Source organism: Sprattus sprattus, assembly GCF_963457725.1.
Source record: "Sprattus sprattus genome assembly, chromosome: 20".
Taxonomy (NCBI): domain Eukaryota; kingdom Metazoa; phylum Chordata; class Actinopteri; order Clupeiformes; family Clupeidae; genus Sprattus; species Sprattus sprattus.
Genome location: NC_137918.1, coordinates 8,199,453 through 8,219,452, shown reverse-complemented (window position 1 = coordinate 8,219,452; position 20,000 = coordinate 8,199,453). Strand labels below are relative to the sequence as shown.

At 45.0% G+C, this 20,000-nt stretch overlaps 3 protein-coding genes and 1 pseudogene across 4 annotated transcripts in view; 1 reads left to right on the top strand and 3 right to left on the bottom strand.

The window, feature by feature from the left end:
* nudcd1 (NudC domain containing 1) overlaps nt 1–20,000 on the top strand; it is a gene marked incomplete at its 5' end in the record, with an annotated part of 48,006 nt that overhangs the window by 11,760 nt on the left and 16,246 nt on the right. Inside the window, one exon of the mRNA XM_080859012.1 lies at nt 14,993–15,181. Coding sequence (XP_080715138.1) covers nt 14,993–15,181 — 189 coding nt within the window. The remainder of the gene's footprint in view (nt 1–14,992; nt 15,182–20,000) is intronic.
* Nucleotides 1,122–2,069, bottom strand: LOC308381445 (fatty acid-binding protein, adipocyte-like; the record flags this gene model as incomplete). Its single annotated transcript, XM_080859014.1, has 4 exons — nt 1,122–1,175; nt 1,420–1,521; nt 1,642–1,805; nt 1,997–2,069. 4 exons carry the CDS (start codon nt 2,067–2,069, stop codon nt 1,122–1,124), a joined length of 393 nt encoding a protein of 130 aa, XP_080715140.1.
* LOC308381446 (fatty acid-binding protein, adipocyte-like) lies at nt 8,123–9,205 on the bottom strand (the record flags this gene model as incomplete). The annotated part of the gene is made up of 4 exons (XM_080859015.1): nt 8,123–8,176; nt 8,421–8,522; nt 8,636–8,799; nt 9,133–9,205. The coding sequence occupies 4 exons, from the start codon at nt 9,203–9,205 to the stop codon at nt 8,123–8,125; spliced, it is 393 nt and encodes a 130-aa protein (XP_080715141.1).
* Nucleotides 12,097–13,283, bottom strand: LOC308381180 (fatty acid-binding protein, liver-like; annotated as a pseudogene). The gene is made up of 4 exons: nt 13,259–13,283; nt 12,611–12,788; nt 12,420–12,521; nt 12,097–12,144 (listed from the first exon to the last, which is right to left on the bottom strand). The product of its transcript is annotated as a fatty acid-binding protein, liver-like (transcript).

The window sequence follows — 20,000 nt, the reverse complement described above, 5'->3', positions numbered from 1 at the left end:
GCCCGATTTAAAAACTATGAATCGGTTCACAAGCGTTTGTCCCTCCGCTGGCACTCGCACTCGCTGGCCTGTTGCATTTGATCTCAGTCAGAACAATGGCAGCCTGTCATTGGCCAAAGCCCGCAGAGCATAAACCAATCAGGCTGTATTCTCAGTATGTACGCCAAGACCTGGAGAGAATGACAGATTACAACTCTCATTCAGTTGAATGGCCAATGCTATGCTAGCTACGCTATTCATTTTCAATGGCCAATGCTATGCTAGCTACTTCAGCCAAGGAAGATACATCGTTGTTGATTGCGTGTTTCTACAGACATCCTCGGATTTAAATAATTATAAAATACCCCTAATTAGACGATTCACCCTCATCAGTTGCGTTTGTCCTCTGAAAAAAGCTTTTAAGACTAGTCTGCTTGGCCATGTTAGATCCTTCTCACTCAGTTTGCTCCTTGTTTATAACCGACGGTTTGCGCTTTGTTTAAAATGCAGCATAAGTGTTGTTTCATAACAGCAGTGCATGTTGCTTTATAGCCCTAAATATTAGGGTTATTCTCAAATTCCGATTGTGTTTGGGGGACATTTCATTTTTTTCCCGGACAACGGAAACGCTGCTGGGTTTACCGGTGCTTGCTTTGAAATTATTTTGATCAGTCTCTGAAGTTGCTTTCGCGTTCCCTGTGGACTGCACACACGTTGCAATGGCATGCCCTTATAAAGAGCTTGCGGGGGTTTCTGTATGCAAGTTCAGGTGCATGAGAAAGCCTGTTTAATTTAGAACTAATTTCCAGGCGTTCGTGAATCCAGCGGAGATCAAATCGTATAGTTTACGAAATGATATCAAACATAAATGTAGCAGTTTTGTGCTCACAATAAATGTAGCCAATCCCCACACTATCAGGAAGAAAGCAGAGACAGTGATATATCAGTGAAAACACTTCAACTTTTATTCTGATCCCAGTGCAATAACCTGACACAAGCGTGACGTGACACACACACACATGTACACACACACACATGTACACACACATTAAGTGCTCCATAGGGTGAAGAGGAAAACTGGCTGTCTCTCTGGGCTCTCTGGTCCGAGACTTGCGTCCTCACATCCTGGATCATCCACAGACTCACGCCTCCTTCACGTATTTTCTCACGGCCACCACGTCTCCCATCTTACATTTCTAAACAGAAACACACCAGGGGACAACATTAGGAGGACTGAGAGAGTCTTAACAGGGAATGGAGATAGAGAGGGACTTAAAGGTCTCTCAATGGTGTGATAAAGGCTGAGCCAAACTCTCAATGGTGAGATATGATGAGATAAAGGTTAGGCCAAACTCTCAATGGTGAGATATGGTGTCATAAAGGTTGAGCCAAACTCTCAATGGTGAGATAAAGATGAAGCAGGCTCAGATCAGTCCTTACCACGATTAACTTGTTGTCCACCACCTCTCTCTCGATGATCGTCTCCTTGTCGTCCCACGTCTGCCTCTGCACCAGACGGCCGTTGTCCAGGGATACCACATTCTGCCGAGAGACACACATCGACAGAAAGCCATTGTTTATCCCCGGGGAAAATATCACCAATTGGCTTTGACCTTTGACCCTTGACCCTTGACCCTTGACCCTTAATGAGCCTCTAATCACCTTAGTCTTTCGGTCGTCACCAGTGGTCTTCTCAAACTCTTCGTTTATCTTGAACTTGACCTCTGTGCGCTGCGTCTTCAGCGTGACAGTTCCGTCGCTGTCCACGGAGATGATCACGCTAGGTTTCGCCCTTTTGGCAACCTGACGGATAGCAAAGCCAACACCTACAGACAACACAGAAGGGCATCAACACCTACAGACAACACAGAAGGGCATCAACACTGGGCACACAACACTGAAAGGCATTACAAATATCGCCTTGCTACCGTACACATACAGGTTGATATGCAGCAAACACAAATGGATGTCTGCCATATTGAAGCAACACATTTTGATTAAGAGTGTCCTTTCATACCCATTGCCTTGAGGTAGTCATCAAGGTTTTCACTCTCAACCATGGTCCAGGTCCCAACGAACTTCTCGGCCATGTTTCTTGCTGCGGTGTGTAGTCTGGTCTCTGGGGTGGTGTGTCTAGTGGTCGACTCTCAGGTAGAGCGCTGATGAGCAGTGACTCTCAGATGGGACGCTTTTCAAGCATCTCTGTAGCCTGGGCTCGACTCTGCCAGCCAATCAAAGCCTTCGACATCACACCACGTTGCTCCACATTCCAGGCAGAACAAATATGAAGAGAAGTAGGGAGCAGTTCAAACCGTCCGTGATGAGTCAGATTGATAGGTGAAAAATCACCCTAGTTGCCTCAGGACATAAGCACATGATTCGTATAAGGAATTCCTTGACAGTGTTTGGAAATAATCTCTATCACCCTTTGTCTTGATGACACACACACACACACACACACTGGTTTTTCCTGTACCATCCCCGCCCCACTCTATGGGGGAAAGGTGCCAAACAGAACCATGAAAACATAACAGGTACAAAGTAAATCAATTTCTATTTTTATTTTAATGGTGATGTGTTTAGTGTAATGCCAATTTTGTACCCCATTTGGAAAGCTTGAGTATTGGGATCATGCTTAGTATTCCTATAAAACGACTAAATTTTATGCTACACATGACTTCACATCTTCTGACTATCCCTCTCTAAAGGAAAGAAGTGATCTATCAGTCAGAGGGTCTGTCTATGGCATATGTCTTCTGGATGTGGTGTTCAGTCAGACCGTCTATCTATGATGTGGTGTTCAGTCAGACGGTCTATCTATGGCAAATGTCTTCTGGATGTGGTGTTCTGGTATATCTATGGTATCTGAGAAGAAGTGGGCCCACATGTATATAAAGACTACAGAATGGGACCCCCATGTATATGAAGGCAGAGGAGACTACAGAGAATAAACAGTCAAACAAACAAAACAAATAGTAATTCTACTGACTAGCAGTTAAAGCTTCGTTCTCAGAAGCACCGGGTATCCTCTCACGTCAGAGGTCCCAACTCAACTTTGTTATCCCCCTCACGTCAGAGGTCCCAACTCAACTTTGGTATCCTCTCACTTCAGAGGTCCGAACTCAACTTTGGTATCCTCTCACTTCAGAGGTCCCAACTCAACTTTGGTATCCTCTCACTTCAGAGGTCCAAACTCAACTTTGGTATCCTCTCACTTCAGAGGTCCAAACTCAACTCCCCTGCCATTCCCTGCATGCAGGTTATATTACCTTAACTCCTCCTCCCAGGAGTTAACCATCAATCACAAATCAATCACAAACCAATTATCTAAACAGAACATAATTTAACCTCTTAACATCTCGATATAGCTTCTGGCAGCCAGCTATAAGGATCTTATCCTTCAAAATAAAACACCCCTGTCTAAAATGGAGGAGTGCATTATTTGGCGCGTCTGCGTGAATAAGGAAGTCTGTTCAAATGTGCTCTGCTTCGGTTGGGCGCTGGATATGCTGCAGATGTGATCCGCAATTTTAAATATCCTTTCATTTTGTAGTCCATGCGTGATCCTTCTCACAGGCTCACACAGCACGGCGCCATGCTGTTTCACCCGCGATTTGAGGTCACATTGGTCCTACCGTTCACAAAGCATTCAGCTACAACCCACTGCACATTCATTTAAGCCCCAACTGTTTCCCCAACGTCTCTCTGTGCTATATAAAGTGACGGCGCAGATTCTGCTCCGTCACAGTGTAACACAGGTGTTTGTAAGGTGAACCCTGTGAGGACTTTATAAACGTGAATGAGGAACTTAGACGTGTGTGACACAGGTGTTTGTAAGGAAAACCTGTGAGGAGATTTATAAACGTGAATGAGGAACTTAAACCAACAGTACTGATTCAGTACTAATAAACAGTAGTTTACCATCCTGTCCGGGGCCATGTCTACAGACTTACATTCACAGTGAAGTATTTAACCCCTCCTTCTCCCTAACTGTATTTTGAATGCTGAAGCAAGGAATGCCGTGAGGTGCCACTGTCTGACCTGACGTGCCTCTCCTTACTCTGGTGTTCCTTGCCCCAGTTAGTCCACGCCAACACACCCTGCTTTCACCTCACAAAGATGACTCCTCATGTTTGGAATCCACCCACTGTGAACCCTCACCTGTTTAGCTGGGCGGGAGCAAACCAGTTTGATTTTAATAAGGAGCTTACTTCAGTGGCTTCTCACACAGAACGTTTGAAGTTTTTGTTGAGAGGATGGTGCTCTTCCATTCTTCCGTCATGCTAAACTTGTTCTCTGTGACCCATGACTGACTGCTCTTAGGATAAACTTCCGTCTAGTTTTCCAATGGGAGCCCAGCAGTTCCCACACAACAGCTCTCTGTGGAACCGTTCAGCTGCGGAGTTAGTTAAGGTGGAACCCTTCAGCTGCGGAGTTAGTTCATGTGGAACCATTCAGCTGCGGAGTTAGTTCATGTGGAACCATTCAGCTGCGGAGTTAGATCATATGGAACCCTTCAGCTGCGGAGTTAGTTCATGTGGAACCATTCAGCTGCGGAGTTAGTTCATGTGGAACCCTTCAGCTGCGGAGTTAGTTCATGTGGAACCATTCAGCTGGGGAGTTAGTTAATGTGGAACCCTTCAGCTGGGGAGTTAGTTAATGTGGAACCCTTCAGCTGGGGAGTTAGTTAATGTGGAACCCTTCAGCTGGGGAGTAAGTGAATGTAGAACCCTTCAGCAGGGGAGTAAGTTAATGTGGAACCCTTCAGCTGGGGAGTTAGTTATTGTGGAACCCTTCAGCTGGGGAGTTAGTTAATGTGGAACCCTTCAGCTGGGGAGTTAGTTAATGTGGAACCCTTCAGCTGGGGAGTTAGTTATTGTGGAACCCTTAAGCTGGGGAGTTAGTTATTGTGGAACCCTTCAGCTGGGGAGTTAGTTATTGTGGAACCCTTAAGCTGGGGAGTTAGTTAATGTGGAACCCTTCAGCTGGGGAGTTAGTTATTGTGGAACCCTTAAGCTGGGGAGTTAGTTATTGTGGAACCCTTCAGCTGGGGAGTTAGTTATTGTGGAACCCTTAAGCTGGGGAGTTAGTTACCATTCAGAACCAATGGTAATGCTACCAAGCTAGGCTAGCTAGGTATGCTAACTGTCCGTATACATCGTTAAAAACCACCAAAATACTCATGTCACTGGCTTTAATTCGAGAATGACATGTTAGTAGTACATTTAATATCAGTACAGTTGTTTAATTACTGCTGATATTGACATTTACGGTCTGTAGCCTTGTGGTCTTCTGACTCTGCTATCGTAGCCACCGTAGCCATTATGTCCGCCATTGATTTTGAAATAAAACGCAAAGCTCTGCCTGGCTCCGTCTCTTCCGCTACGTACATGGGCGCAGATAGCGTGTACGTCAGGGGGGTACACACATTCGAATGACCCTCAATCCGTCCCCCTCACTTTTATTTGAAAAAAAGAATGCGTTCTGTCTTTGCATTATGCTATACTCACAGAAAATCAAAAGACTAGTTCTAATATACTGCTTTGCAACAACTCTCATAAAACAGTCAGATCAAAGACGGACAATCATTTTGTTGAACTGGGCAGGCTGCCTGCGTCGTCAGAGATTCTAATCTAAAAGTAACCGGTCTCTCTGGCGTTTACGTCTCGAGCCTGGTTTCCATGGTTACCCAGAGGCATCAGTGGGACAGCTCTTAATTCAGGATCCCACAACCAACCAACACATGCATGATGAAGCCATCCAAACCAACTTTGCATTTTTTTGGTTGTCTGTTCAGAGTAATGTCGCCGTGGAAGAAAAAAAGAGTAGAGACGGTCATTGAGAATAGCGTGAAGAGAGGTGCCAATTTCCCAAGGGGGAAGGGGGACTCGACATTCATTATTTATTATCCATTTTTCGGCAATTGCAACTTTCTGGAGTTGTCGGGGGTCTTTCGGAAATGTGTACAGTAGGCCTATTTGATTGTACCAATGCCAAGCCTAATGGTGCGTGTAAGTTGTTACAGGTTGAATCATGAGAAAAAACGAACTTTAGAGACAAATGCCACTGCAGTGGCGCTAACGTGATCAATTTACTATGAACAGGAATTTTAATTACTAACACTCAGTCAGATATCGTGACTGATATTAGCTGAACTGGACGTGGTTAATATAAAATCATTTAGGCAATGTATTCAATAAGGTGAACGCAATGTATTCAATAAGGTGAATCAGTGTTGGCGTTTAGTATAGCCACCTATTGAGCCTCCATTGAATTTTAATGAGTGAGCCTGTTGGCTTGTTATCTTGCCAGACACAGTAAATTATTTTGAGTCCAGAATCGATCTTTGTAGGCATTACTAACCATGTAGACAAAAATGACTACACAAAATTACATATATTTTATTATTTTGAAGCTTTTGAAGTCATGTAGAGTACTTATTTACAATTTTATTTTTGTATATAAGTGGGCTTTGCTGTTCGTGTTTGTGTGTGTTTACAGCCTGCTCTTTTGGTTTGCTTAAAGAATCTGTGTGCTTAAGTCAATTCATGTTTAAATAAAACCGTTTTTGCATACGTCATGTGGCATGCTTGGTGACTGATTAGAAGCAGTAGTACCAATACGCTTTATTTTCTTGATGTTTGATGGGTTATGTCATGGCTGAGTGTAATAGCGTCCCCCCAAGTTTCAAAAACCTATCTGCGCCCCTGGGCTACGTAGACAAGATGGCGGCCGTTGAGAATGGAAAGTGTACCCTGGTTCCACACTCAGCTTTTTGTCCGTTATGAGTACACATACAGGTTCTTTGGGTATACTTCTTTTCGCCGCGATCAAAATCAGAACACCCTACATACTCAAACTAAGGATGGTAGGTACGGAGGGTATGGAAAACGGTACAGAGACCTGGAGAGAATGACAGATTACAACTCTCATTCAGTTGAATGGCCAATGCTATGCTAGCTACGCTATTCATTTTCAATGGCCAATGCTATGCTAGCTACTTCAGCCAAGGAAGATACATCGTTGTTGATTGCGTGTTTCTACAGACATCCTTGGATTTAAATAATTATAAAATACCCCTTATCAGACGATTTACCCTCATCAGTTGCGTTTGTCCTCTGAAAAAAGCTTTTAAGGCTAGTCTGCTTGGCCATGTTAGATCCTTCTCACTCAGTGTGCTCCTTGTTTATAACCGATGGTTTGCGCTTTATTTAAAATGCAGCATACATGTTGTTTAATAACAGCAGTGCATGTTGCTTTATAGCCCTAAATATTAGTGTTATTCTCAAATTCCGATTGTGTTTGGGGGACATTTAATTTTTTTTCCGGACAACGGAAACGCTGCTGGGTTTACCGGTGCTTGCTTTGAAATTGTTTTGATCAGTCTCTGAAGTTGCTTTCGCGTTGCCTGTGGACTGTGCACACGTTGCAATGGCATGCCCTTATAAAGAGCTTGCGGGGGTTTCTGTATGCAAGTTCAGGTGCATGAGAAAGCGTGTTTAATTTAGAACAAATTTCCAGGCGTTCGTGAATCCAGCGGAGATCTTTTCTGAGGTTGGTATGAAGATATTTATTAATAAGACACTTAAGATACTGTTCGAGAATGAGGTCCATGTTTCCTCACAACTTAGTGTTTTCAGTAATTGAACTGCATCGAATCGCATCGCATCGTACTGAATCGTTTTTTATCAACGTGCATCTTTTCTTGTATCGTATTGTGCCCATGTATCGAGATACGAATGGAATCGTTTTTGTTATGAGAGATTTACACCCCTAGTAAGATACAATACTTTTTGTCAATTTGTCAAACTGTTGTTTAGTTTTGTTTTTGTAACATATAGTTTACGAAATGATATCAAACATAAATGTAGCAGTTTTGTGCTCACAATAAATGTAGCCAATCCCCAAACTATCAGGAAGAAAGCAGAGACAGTGATATATCAGTGAAAACACTTCAACTTTTATTCTGATGCCTGATTGACACAGTGCAATAACCTGACACAAGCTTGACGTGACACACACACATGTACACACACATCGTGGTGCCGTTTCAGTACTCCATAGGGTGAAGAGGAAAACTGGCTGTCTCTCCGGGCTCTCTGGTCCGAGACTTGCGTCCTCACATCCTGGATCATCCGCAGACTCACGCCTCCTTCACGTATTTTCTCACGGCCACCACGTCTCCCATCTTGCATTTCTAAACAGAAACACACCAGGGGACAACATTAGGAGGACTCAGAGAGTCTTAACAGGGAATGGAGATAGAGAGGGACTTTAAGGTCCCTCAATGGTGTGATAAAAGCTGAGCCAAACTCTCAATGGTGAGATATGATGAGATAAAGGTTAGGCCAAACTCTCAATGGTTAGATATGGTGAGATTAAGGTTGAGCCAAACTCTCAATGGTAAGATAAAGATGAAGCAGGCTCAGATCAGTCCTTACCACGATTAACTTGTTGTCCACCACCTCTCTCTCGATGATCGTCTCCTTGTCGTCCCACGTCTGCCTCTGCACCAGACGGCCGTTGTCCAGGGATACCACATTCTGCCGAGAGACACACAACGACAGAAAGCCATTGTTTATCCCCGGGGAAAATATCACCAATTGGCTTTGATCTTAGCCCCTTGACCCTCGACCCTTTATGAGCCCCTAATCACCTTAGTCTTTCTGTCGTCACCAGTGGTCTTCTCAAACTCTTCGTTTATCTTGAACTTGACCTCTGTGCGCTGCGTCTTCAGCGTGACGGTTCCGTCGCTGTCCACGGAGATGATCACGCTAGGTTTCGCCCTTTTGGCAACCTGACGGATAGCAAAGCCAACACCTACAGACAACACAGAAAGGCATCAACACCTACAGACAACACAGAAGGGCATCAACACCTACAGACAACACAGAAAGGCATCAACACCTACAGACAACACAGAAGGGCATCAACACCTACAAACAACACAGAAAGGCATCAACACCTACAGACAACACAGAAAGGCATCAACACTGGGCACACAACACAGAAAGGCATTACAAATATCGCCTTGCTACTGTACACATAGTACATAGGTTGATATGCAGCAAACACAAATGGATGTCTGCCATATTGAAGCAACACATTTTGACTAAGAGTGTCCTCAAAATGTTGAAATTAACCCTTTCATACCCATTGCCTTGAGGTAGTCATCAAGGTTTTCACTCTCAACCATGGTCCAGGTCCCAACAAATTTCTCGGCCATGTTTCTTGCTGCGGTGTGTAGTCTGGTCTGGGGTGGTGTGTCTAGTGGTCGACTCTCAGGTAGAGCGCTGGTGAGCAGTGACTCTCAAATGGGACGCTTTTCAAGCATCTCTGTAGCCTGGGCTCGACTCTGCCAGCCAATCAGATCCTGCGACATCAAACCACATTGCTCCACATTCCAGGCAGATCAAATATGAAGTGAAGTAGGGAGCAGTTCAAACCGTCCGTGATGAGTCAGACCCCCTGATAGGTGAAAGATCACCCTTATTACCTCAGGACATCAGCACATGATTCATACAAGGAATATATTAATACAAGGCATCAGTGATCATTATCACCCTATCACACTTGATCATTATCTCTTATCACCCTTTGTCTTGATGACACACCCACACACACACACACACACACACACACTGGTTTTTCCTGTTCCCATCCCCGCCCCACTCTATGGGGGAAAGGTGCCAAGGCTGAACCATGAAAACATAACAGATACAAAGTAAATCCATTTCTATTTTTATTTTAATGGTGATGTGTTTAGTGTAATGCCAATTTTGTACTCCATTTGGAAAGCTTGAGTCTTGGGATCATGCTTAGTATTCCTATAAAACGACTATATTTTATGCTACACATGACTTCACATCTTCTGACTATCCCTCTCTAAAGGAAAGAAGTGATCTATCAGTCAGAGGGTCTATCTATGGCATATGTCTTCTGGATGTGGTGTTCAGTCAGGCCGTCTATCTATGATGTGGTGTTCAGTCAGACGGTCTATCTATGATGTGGTGTTCAGTCAGACGGTCTATCTATGGCAAATGTTTTCTGGATGTGGTGTTCTGGTATATCTATGGTATCTGAGAAGAAGTGGGCCCACATGTATATAAAGACTACAGAATGGGACCCCAATGTATATGAAGGCAGAGGAGACTACAGAGAATAAACAGTCAAACAAACAAAACAAATAGTAATTCTACTGACTAGCAGTTAAAGCTTCGTTCTCAGAAGCACCTCTAGAAGGTATCCTCTCACGTCAGAGGTCCCGATAAAAAAATCAAATGTAATTTGTAACAAAATACTTTAAAGTGGAGTAATTTTGTATTTAAAATACTCAAATTACTTTCTCCAGTGTTTAGGCAGAAGGAGATTTTTTTTCTGTCGGATTCTACCACTAGACCATATGATCTGCCTCTGGATGTCATTGTCGAATCAGGCATCAGTCAATTTGCCAAAAGTGGTGCTTCTTATGGCCCGCCCCTTTTTGGAGCGAAAAGGAAATCACCCCAGATCTCTCTCATTGACTCTCATGTTAAATCAATTTTTTTTAACAAAACAGGGCTGTGGTTGAAAACTTAGAAAAGTGTCTTGATCCTTGTCAATTTATCTTCATTAGTACACCGACTTAAAGGAGGTTCTTTCAAAGAGCGAATCGAGTTGTTGCACTGAATTTTAGCCATCTTGACACAATGTGACTTGATCAAAGCCGTATGATGTCCTTATACGCAATTACGTATGACGAAAGCACGGTGGGGATAGCCCTCCCGGGAGCCATAGAGATTGCAATGAGAGCCCTGTTTTGTGAAAACATGAGTCACACAGCTGCTGCCTGCAAAAATATGTATATACAAAATCAATCAAGTTGCTGTCTTTTAATAGCTTTGCTTAGTTACACTGACATTCTGTGACTGTTCTTCCTTTTTTACTGGGTTCACCAGAGCGGAACATGTGTGCGGGGGGGAAGGGCGTGGTGGCGGCGGTTACAAACATGAAAAAAAGGATACAGGACTCAAATGTTTGGTAACCACTGCCTTACACCACTGACAAGGGCCCGTCATAATAGCCTGCACCTGGGCCCGTGGTTACTATGTTACACCACTGGATAGCCCAAACCTGAATGTTCTGCTATACCAAATTGTGAGAGAACTGAAAATTCAGAAAAAGTATTTCCTGTATTTAAAAAAAACAAAATACAGTATTTTGTATTTTATTTTGATAAATTTATTTGAGGGGTATTTTGTATTTTGTATCAAAATACATTTTGATGTATTTTTGCCCATCTCTGCTTACAGTCACAGTGAAGTATTTAACCTCTTACTTACTGTATTTTGAATGCTGAAGCAAGGAATGCCGTGAGTCCTGGGAGGTGCCACTGTCTGACTTGACGTGACTCTCCTTTCACCTGCTTTCACCTCACAAAGAGGATTGTTTGGAATCCACCCACTGTGAACCCTCACCTGTTTAGCTGAGCGGGAGCAAAGCAATTAGATTTAATAAGGAGCTTACTTCAGTGGCCTCTCACACAGAACGTTTGAAGAACTACATCGTTTTGACGTTTTTGTTGAGAGGATTCCATTCTTCCGTCATGTTAAACTTGTTCTCTGTGACCCATGACTGACTGCTCTTAGGATAAACTTCCGTCTAGTTTTCCAATGGGAGCCCAGCAGTTCCCACACAACAGCTCTCTGTGGAACCGTTCAGCTGCGGAGTTAGTTCATGTGGAACCATTCAGCTGGGGAGTTAGTTAATGTGGAACCATTCAGCTGGGGAGTTAGTTAATGTGGAACCCTTCAGCTGGGGAGTTAGTGAATGTAGAATCATTCAGCTGGGGAGTTAGTTAATGTGAAGCCTCACTGCTCTGGGTAACCTTCCCTGTGTAAACTCAACCAAACCAAAAAAAGGAAAGGAGTACACATCCTCTGTGATCTCTGACCTTGTTCAATTTGTATTCAAAGCCCTATAATGATCAATAAAGTCAATTCAGTAAACTTGGAAAACATAGTATTTCGTCATCTTGGTCTCACGAGGGAAAAGAGAAGAGCTCGCGGTTACTTCTGGCTCATTGAACTGAGCCTGGCGTCTTCAGATCCTGCAGGCATCCACGGACTCATGCCTCCTTCACGTACTGTATGTCCTCACCGCCACCACGCCACCCATCACACACTTCTACAGAGACAAACACCACAGCGTCACCCCACGACAGGCAGCAGAGTTTTTTTTATCATTGAGCGATCAAGAGTCTAGAAATGCTTCGTGTTTGAAGAAAATTGATCTAAACAAAAACGCGGCATTTCAATGAATACGCCTTGAGGCACATGAGGCAAAAGCAGTTTGAGCGCTTTAGTTTTGTTAAAAGCACATTCTGGCAAAAGTGAAAACACAGAACAACCCAACCTGTTGTTGCCAAAAGAAGAAGAAGAAGCCAAAATATATTTCCTTACCGCTATCAACTTTCCGTCCGTCACCTCTCTCTCTAGTGTCGTCTCTTTGCCGTCCCACATCTGTTTCTGCACGAGTTTGCCGTTTTCTAGGGTTACTACCGTCTGCAAATAAACGAAGAAACACACCCGTTAACTCCTAGCGGGAGAGTGTCAAAATGTCAACTAACGGTACACCCTAAATTTGTGCTGACCTTGGTCTTTCTCTCGTCCGCGGTGGTCTCATCGAACTCTTCGTTCAGTTTAAACTTGATTTCCGTGGTTTTGAAAGTGCTTTGTGACTTCAGGCATATCATTCCTTGGTCATCCACACTGACAAATTAAGGTTTGGCTTGGTCCTGTTTCCGACCTGACGGGTGGCAAAGTCAACACCTGCAAATTAAGAGGGGAATTAGGCTCCACCATATTTAAAACATATTGCATAGTGTTCTTCCTCCCATATGCATAAAAATCAAATGCTTTAGCGACATATAATATTGTAATGTCTTTCTGAAACACTTTAAATCGTTAAATCGTGTGTGTGGATTAGTAAGAATCCTCTCTTGTTCATAGGTCTGTTCCGGCTCCAGTTTGCCCCTTGGAGTGGGGCAGGGGGGTGAGTGGTGTTGAAAGTTGATGAAGAGCTTTCTAGGGCGTTCTTTTTCTTTTTAACATCCTGGTTTTCCATGAGTGTGCCTCTTGCCTGTAGGGCTTCGTGTGATTGCTCATCTCCCTCTGGAGCCGGGCGCTGTCATTTGGCTAATTGTCTCTGATGTACTGAAATCAGCCCCCTTAATTGAAAGGCAAACACCAGCCGTGGCCAAGAGAAGCACGGCACGGCACAGCACGGCACGGCACGGCACGGCACGGCACGGCACAGCACACCATCGTAAACACAAGAGGCTAATGAAGTGTTTGTGTGTGTGTGCCAGCTTCAGCTTAGCCGTGAGTGGATCCTGTGAAGCCCTGCTCATATGCAGGATTGACCACTCATCACTGTTTACACAGAGCGTGGGGAGGGGAGGGGAGGGGAGGGGAGGGGAGAGGAGAGGAGAGGAGAGGAGAGGAGAGGAGAGGAGAGGAAAGATGGGAAGGAGAGGAAAGATGGGGAGGAGAGGAGAGGAAAGATGGGGAGAGGAGAGGAGAGGATCAGGGAAAATGTTTGACGCCATTTGATGCAGCAATGTGTTATGTGACTCTTAGAGACCTCGTGTTTACACTGATGATTGCAGCTTGATTTGCAAATGTAGCCTCTTCTAGAAATCTCCAACTTATTTTGCAACAGCAATGACACATTTGTTTAATTCAAATTGAGCAATGTATTCTGCAACTTTGTTAAATTCACTGGCGCTGAAAAAGTTGCTGACTTAAAGAGGAGAAAAAAAGACCAAAACCATCTTGTCCCTGTTTGTCTGTGCAGCTCCGGTTGTATGAGGTTGTCTGTGTCAGAGAGCTTCAGTGTTGTTGCTTATCATGCGTGCTTGAGTGAGTTAGTGTCTGTGTGTGTTTGTGTGTGTGTGTGTGTGTATCTGTGTGTGTGTGTGTATCTGTGTGTGTGTGTGTGTATCTGTGTGTGTGTGTGTGTGTGTGTGTGTGTGTGTGTGTGTGTGTGTTAGCGTGCGTGCGGCTCCCTGTCCCCTCTCCTGACTGAACCGCTTTAAAATGTAGCTTTAGGGGCCATCAGAGCATATCAAATCTGACTACACAGGGCTGTGTGTGTGTGTGAATGTGTATCTGTGTGTGTGTGTGTGTGTGTGTGTGTGTGTGTGTGTGTGTGTGTGTGTCTGTGTTTGTGTGTGTGTGTGTCTCTCTGTGTGTATTTGTGTATGTGTGTGTTTGGCTAAGCAGGACGTAGGCTAATCTGCACTGTCTGTGTCCACTAATGGAGATGTCGGCAAGGAGATGCTGACCAGTGCTTTCCTCCGTATGCGTGGGTGTTTAAGGAGTTCTTGTGTGTGTGTGTGTGTGTGTGTGTGTGTGTGTGTGTGTGTGTGTGTGTGTGTGTGTGTGTGTGTGTGTGTGTGTGTGTGCGCGCGCATGGGTCTTTAAGGAGTTCTTTATCTATCATAACAATATTTACCTACTCGGTTGACCATGGATGTGCGTATGCATCATAGTCCTTTTTACAACTATGCAATAAAGCACAGTATAACATGTTGAGTAACCAGGTAGCAATGCACTGACACTCTGTAAATACATTTGGGGAGTTAAGATTGTGCATTCACACATACACACACACACACACACACACACACACACACACACATTGACACACACACACACACATTGACACACACACACATTGACACACACACACACACACATACACACACACACACATACACAAACATACACACACACACACACACAAACACACACACACACACACAGCAACATTAACCATAACATTAAGAGACGTGCTTGAGACAAAGACAAACACCCATGAAGTTTAGTGTCCTTGCTACCATGCCCACCTCCCAACCACCCCAAAGAGTGCGAGCTCTTTGCAGGACTATAGTCATGCATCAAAGGTTACATCGTCACATGTATATAAGTATGTGAATCTAACCGGACTCCTCCTCTTCCTCATCCTGCAGCAGAGGAGAGGAAGTACGAGGTGAAGAGGTGGCGGGTGATGAAGGGCCCGTCCGTGCCTCACTACGCCGCTCTGGAGCCCCAGGGCCGTGGCCTCATGGTGGCCGCAGAGAAGCCCTTCAAGTTCACAGAGGTCGACTCCGTGCCTGTGGAGGAGCCGCCAGCCGAGCCCATGGACACAGAAAACACAGGTGAGCCCACGTGGGGGTGAGATGGTTGTTGTTGATTTTTATTGTTGTTGATTGTCGATTGTTGTTGTTGTTTGTTATTGGTTGTTGTTGAGGTTTGTCAGTGATTGTTGTTGTTGTTTGTTTGTTGTTGTTTGTTTTGTCTGTTTGTTGTTATTGCACTGTTGTTTGTGTAGATGGTGGGGGTAGAGGATTTGTCTTAAGTTAAATAAATGAAGTTTATTTGTGATGAAATTAAATGAAATGCGAAAGGTTTGGCCAACGTAGTATAATATACAGAGGCAGTAAGAATCATCGCAGATTAGCATTTCAAAATGCTAAACATCACACAATGTAAGGACTGGGGATATTAAATAATAATTTAAAAAAAGATGATCTTTTATCAGGGAATTTGGGAAATAAATCGCATAACTGAAGTATGAGCAGGTGTGAAAGGAACCAAAAATATGCATGTGTAATGGAAATAAAGCAGGGTTAAGGAAGACGTACGTTGTAGGTGAAAGGAGAGAGAAAAACCTCTAGTGACCATAACACAGAAATGAACACAAGACAGTAAAACACCCTAGTGAAACGCTCCTAGAAGTGGAACAAACTGGTGCAAATAACATGTCATCACACACACGCACGCACACAAATACTCCCGTAAATCCATAAATCCTATACAAATTTACCCTCAAGTAAATGGATGGACACACACGATCGTTCACACTCATGGATGTGAATGGACACACACGATCGAACACACTCATGGATGTGAATAGACACACACGATCGTACACACTTGTATGTCAAGATGTACGATCACGTTGACTATTGATTATTCTCATCTTTACTGGAGGATTGATTTGACCCCAATCCCCCCCTTGTGGTTTGTTTTGATTGAGGAGGACAGCCTTATTGTGGCAATATGAAGGCTATAGACAAACCGTTTACGAGAGACAAAGAGACAGCCTTATGGTTGTGATATGAGGTGCAGGTGTGTGTGTGTGTGTGTGTGTGTGTGTGTGTGTGTGTGTGTGTGTGTGTGTGTGAGAGTGTGTGAGTGTGTGAGTGTCAGTGTGTGTGTGTGTGTCACAGCCTTATGGTTGTGATATGAAGGCCATAGGCAACATTTCACGAAAGACAAAGAGACAGAGTGGACAGAGTCAGAAGCCGTAGAGAAAAAGACAAAGACTGCGGGATGGTGCGGGATGGTGCTCTTACATACATGTTTCAACGTGTTAATTTTCATAATACTGGACTGTAGCCTACACAATGCATGCATGCCAGGCTAGAAACGCCCAAGTTTAACTAGCTTTTGTTCGAAAGCTACATCTGTTTATAGGCTAAATGCTACAAGCCTAATGTGTGGGGCAAAAAGCTAACCCTAGCCAGCACCCACACACTGTCTTTACCTCTGGCCCGCCCCCACAAACTGTCTTTATCTCTGCGCCCCGCACACACACACTGTCTCATCTGCGCCCCGCACAGTCTCTGCGCCCCGCACACACACACTGTCTCTACCTCTGGCCCGCAACCACACACTGTCTTTACCTCTGCGCCCCGCACACACACACTGTCTTTACCTCTGCGCCCCGCACACACACACTGTCTCCTCTGCACCCCGCACACACACACTGTGTTTACCTCTGCGCCCCCCACACACACACTGTCTCTTCTGCGCCCCCCACACACACACTGTCTCCTCTGCGCCCCTCACACACACACTGTCTCTTCTGCGCCCCCCACACACACACTGTCTTTACCTCTGCACCCCTCACACACACACTGTCTCTACCTCTGGCCCGCACCCACACACTGTCTTTACCTCTGCCCAGCACCCACACACTGTCTCCTCTGCGCCCCGCACACACACACTGTCTCCTCTGCGCCCCTCACACACACACTGTCTTTACCTCTGCACCCCTCACACACACACTGTCTCTACCTCTGGCCCGCACCCACACACTGTCTTTACCTCTGCCCAGCACCCACACACTGTCTTTACCTCTGCGCCCCCCACACACACACTGTCTCTTCTGCGCCCCCCACACACACACTGTCTCCTCTGTGTCCCTCACACACACACTGTCTCCTCTGCGCCCCTCACACACACACTGTCTCCTCTGCGCCCCTCACACACACACTGTCTCCTCTGCGCCCCGCACACACACACTGTCTCCTCTGCCCAGCACCCACACACTGTCTTCTCTGCACCCCTCACACACGCACTGTCTTTACCTCTGCGCCCCTCACACACACACTATCTCCTCTGCGCCCCTCACCCACACACTGTCTCCACAGTCAACGCACGTTCTCATCATATGTGAGCTTATCTGCAATTATCCTCGACTGGTCATACATGCCAATCTACAGGCACCATGAAGATGACCAATGGAAATCAATACAGCATGTGCCGTAATGAGGGAGTCATCATGCCTGCCTGTTAGACGCTGCTCTTGAGTTGTCCTTGATGAAGGTGGATTTTTATGGTTTTCACATCTGCAGCTAAGGGCCGGTGAGGAGCCACGGATTGAAGGCTGTTGGAGCCACGAAAGAGGCTGTTTTTGAAAGCAAGGATGTTAGAGTGACGAAAGAGGCTGAAAGCAAGGATGTGTTGCGCCTTTTATTTATTTTCTAGTTTTTAAGGATGGTCTTCCATTTGCATTTCAGGCGCTTTTCATTTCAATCTCCTTTTACAGACACATAGTTTCTCCCTCTCTCTTTCTCGCTCTCTCTTTCCCTCTCTCTCTCTCTCTCAAGTGGCAGCTTACCTTGTAGCCATAGAAACTAGCGGAACAGTACCAGAAGCACATAGCCTGAATTAGAATGCCTCCAGCTCTGGTGCGCTCCACTCCTTTGTGTTGTGCTCCCCCGAGTGCCTTGTTTGTCTGTGTGGTTCCTTCCTGTTTCAATGGCTTTCAGGAAGAATAGTCTCTGGCCAGTCGTGCCCATCTAGAGCTGCGGCCCACCTCTGAATGGATGGAGAAAGGTACATGGCATGAGTCCCTAAAGCTGCAGCACAGCACATTTTTAAATGGATGAAGTAAGGTACATGGCATCCCTAAAGTCTCTAAAGTGCCAGAGCTGTGGGACCCTGATTGGGTCAGTGCCATAGAGAGAGAGAGCGTGCGTGCGTGCGTGCGTGCGTGCGTGCGTGCGTGCGTGTGTGGGCAATTTAATCTTGTTGGTCACAAGGCCCCGTATTTTTGTCCATCTTGGTGCCTGTTGTTCTGATATGTTCGGCCTATGTTGGTGGTTTGGTTCAGGTTCTGTGAGCTCTGGACCAGATGTGGTCCTAAACCGAGCCGGGTCAGAACCCAGTTTGTTATGGACTCTGCTCGTCTCTATATTTATGCCATTCATCTCTGTAGGTTCTGACCCATTATTGCTCATACTGAGTCATTCAGTTTTTCCTTTTCATCCATCTAATGTCCTTCCATTTAGCATCCGTCTAATGTCCTTCCATTTAGCAGCCATTACCCTTTGCATCGGCAGGGCAGTTTGGTGTATGATACGCGTCTCAAAGGACTAGGATGAATAAGCCCATTCACTCTCTTCCTGCCCTCTTATCCCTCTCTTCCTCCCTCCATTCACTCGCTCTCTCTCTCCATTTCCCCTCTCTCTTTCCATTCACTCTCTCTCTATTCTTCCCTTATTCTTATCTACTGTTGTGTAAGATTTTATCAGCACACCTCATAGGGTCTCCACGGAGAAAACAAACAGAAATATCAATACTGCACTAAAGCATGCATGTTTATTTTCTTGCTATGATGACACACTCACACACCCACTCACACTCACACTCACACTCACACTCACACTCACACTCACACTCACACTCACACTCACACTCACACTCACACTCACACTCACACTCACACTCACACACACACACACACACACTTGCTATGATGGCACATAAGAGGCTAGGCACCCTACAGTTAGAATTGTGTGTGTGTGTGTGTGTGTGTGTGTGTGTGTGTGTGTGTGTGTGTGTGTGTTGCTGTCTCAGTAAAGATCAGATAGGTCATTCCACAAAATTGGTCTTTTACCTCCTCTAGAAACAAAAAAATGACAAACAAACAAGCGAACAAATGTTAACAATACATCTACTGATGCGCAAACTTGGAAACATCATCAGTGTTGTTACCTGGAGTCACTGGGTGTTTCGGGTCTTGCAACAGGCACCCTCCTCCAGGCCACCCGACCGAGGCTGATCAGGCCCCGGCCTGTGTCCAAGTGGCATGCTACCCCCACTGCTCTCCCCTCTTCAACCAGAGCCATCTAGACGCTTCCTCTACTGCCTCTACGTTGTGACTTATGGCTCTTCTTCGGTTGGCACCTGTTATGCCCAGTGTGCCGTAGGCTTTGTTCAGGGAGTGGCTGGCAAATCCCCGACTTCCCCGACGATAAATATGTAATTGTAAAGCTTATTATTTACATGTTGTTTCTCCTCAATATTAAATCTACTTGAAGTGAATACATATACATGTTACTTTAAAATAATGATGATCCTTCAGAAAAGGATGAGGTGTTTGCCTGTCCCTCTACGATCATCCTGCTTTAGCAGGGCCTTTAACTTGGAGAATATCCGCAACGTGTTCAAATGGTCACATTTACATATTTACCTTATGCTACGCTGTGCTTTCATTGGAAATAGGCATGATTTAACAAAAAAAAAAAAGAAAAAGAAAATATTAAATTACACAGCCTGAGATGGCCAAATGCCATTTCCTACACAAAAAGTATGGTTAAGTAAGATTTAAGATATTTTAAAAAGCTGAAAAGGCACCAGTGATCTTGTGCCCTGTAAGGGAAGCATGGCCCCGGTTCCATCTTT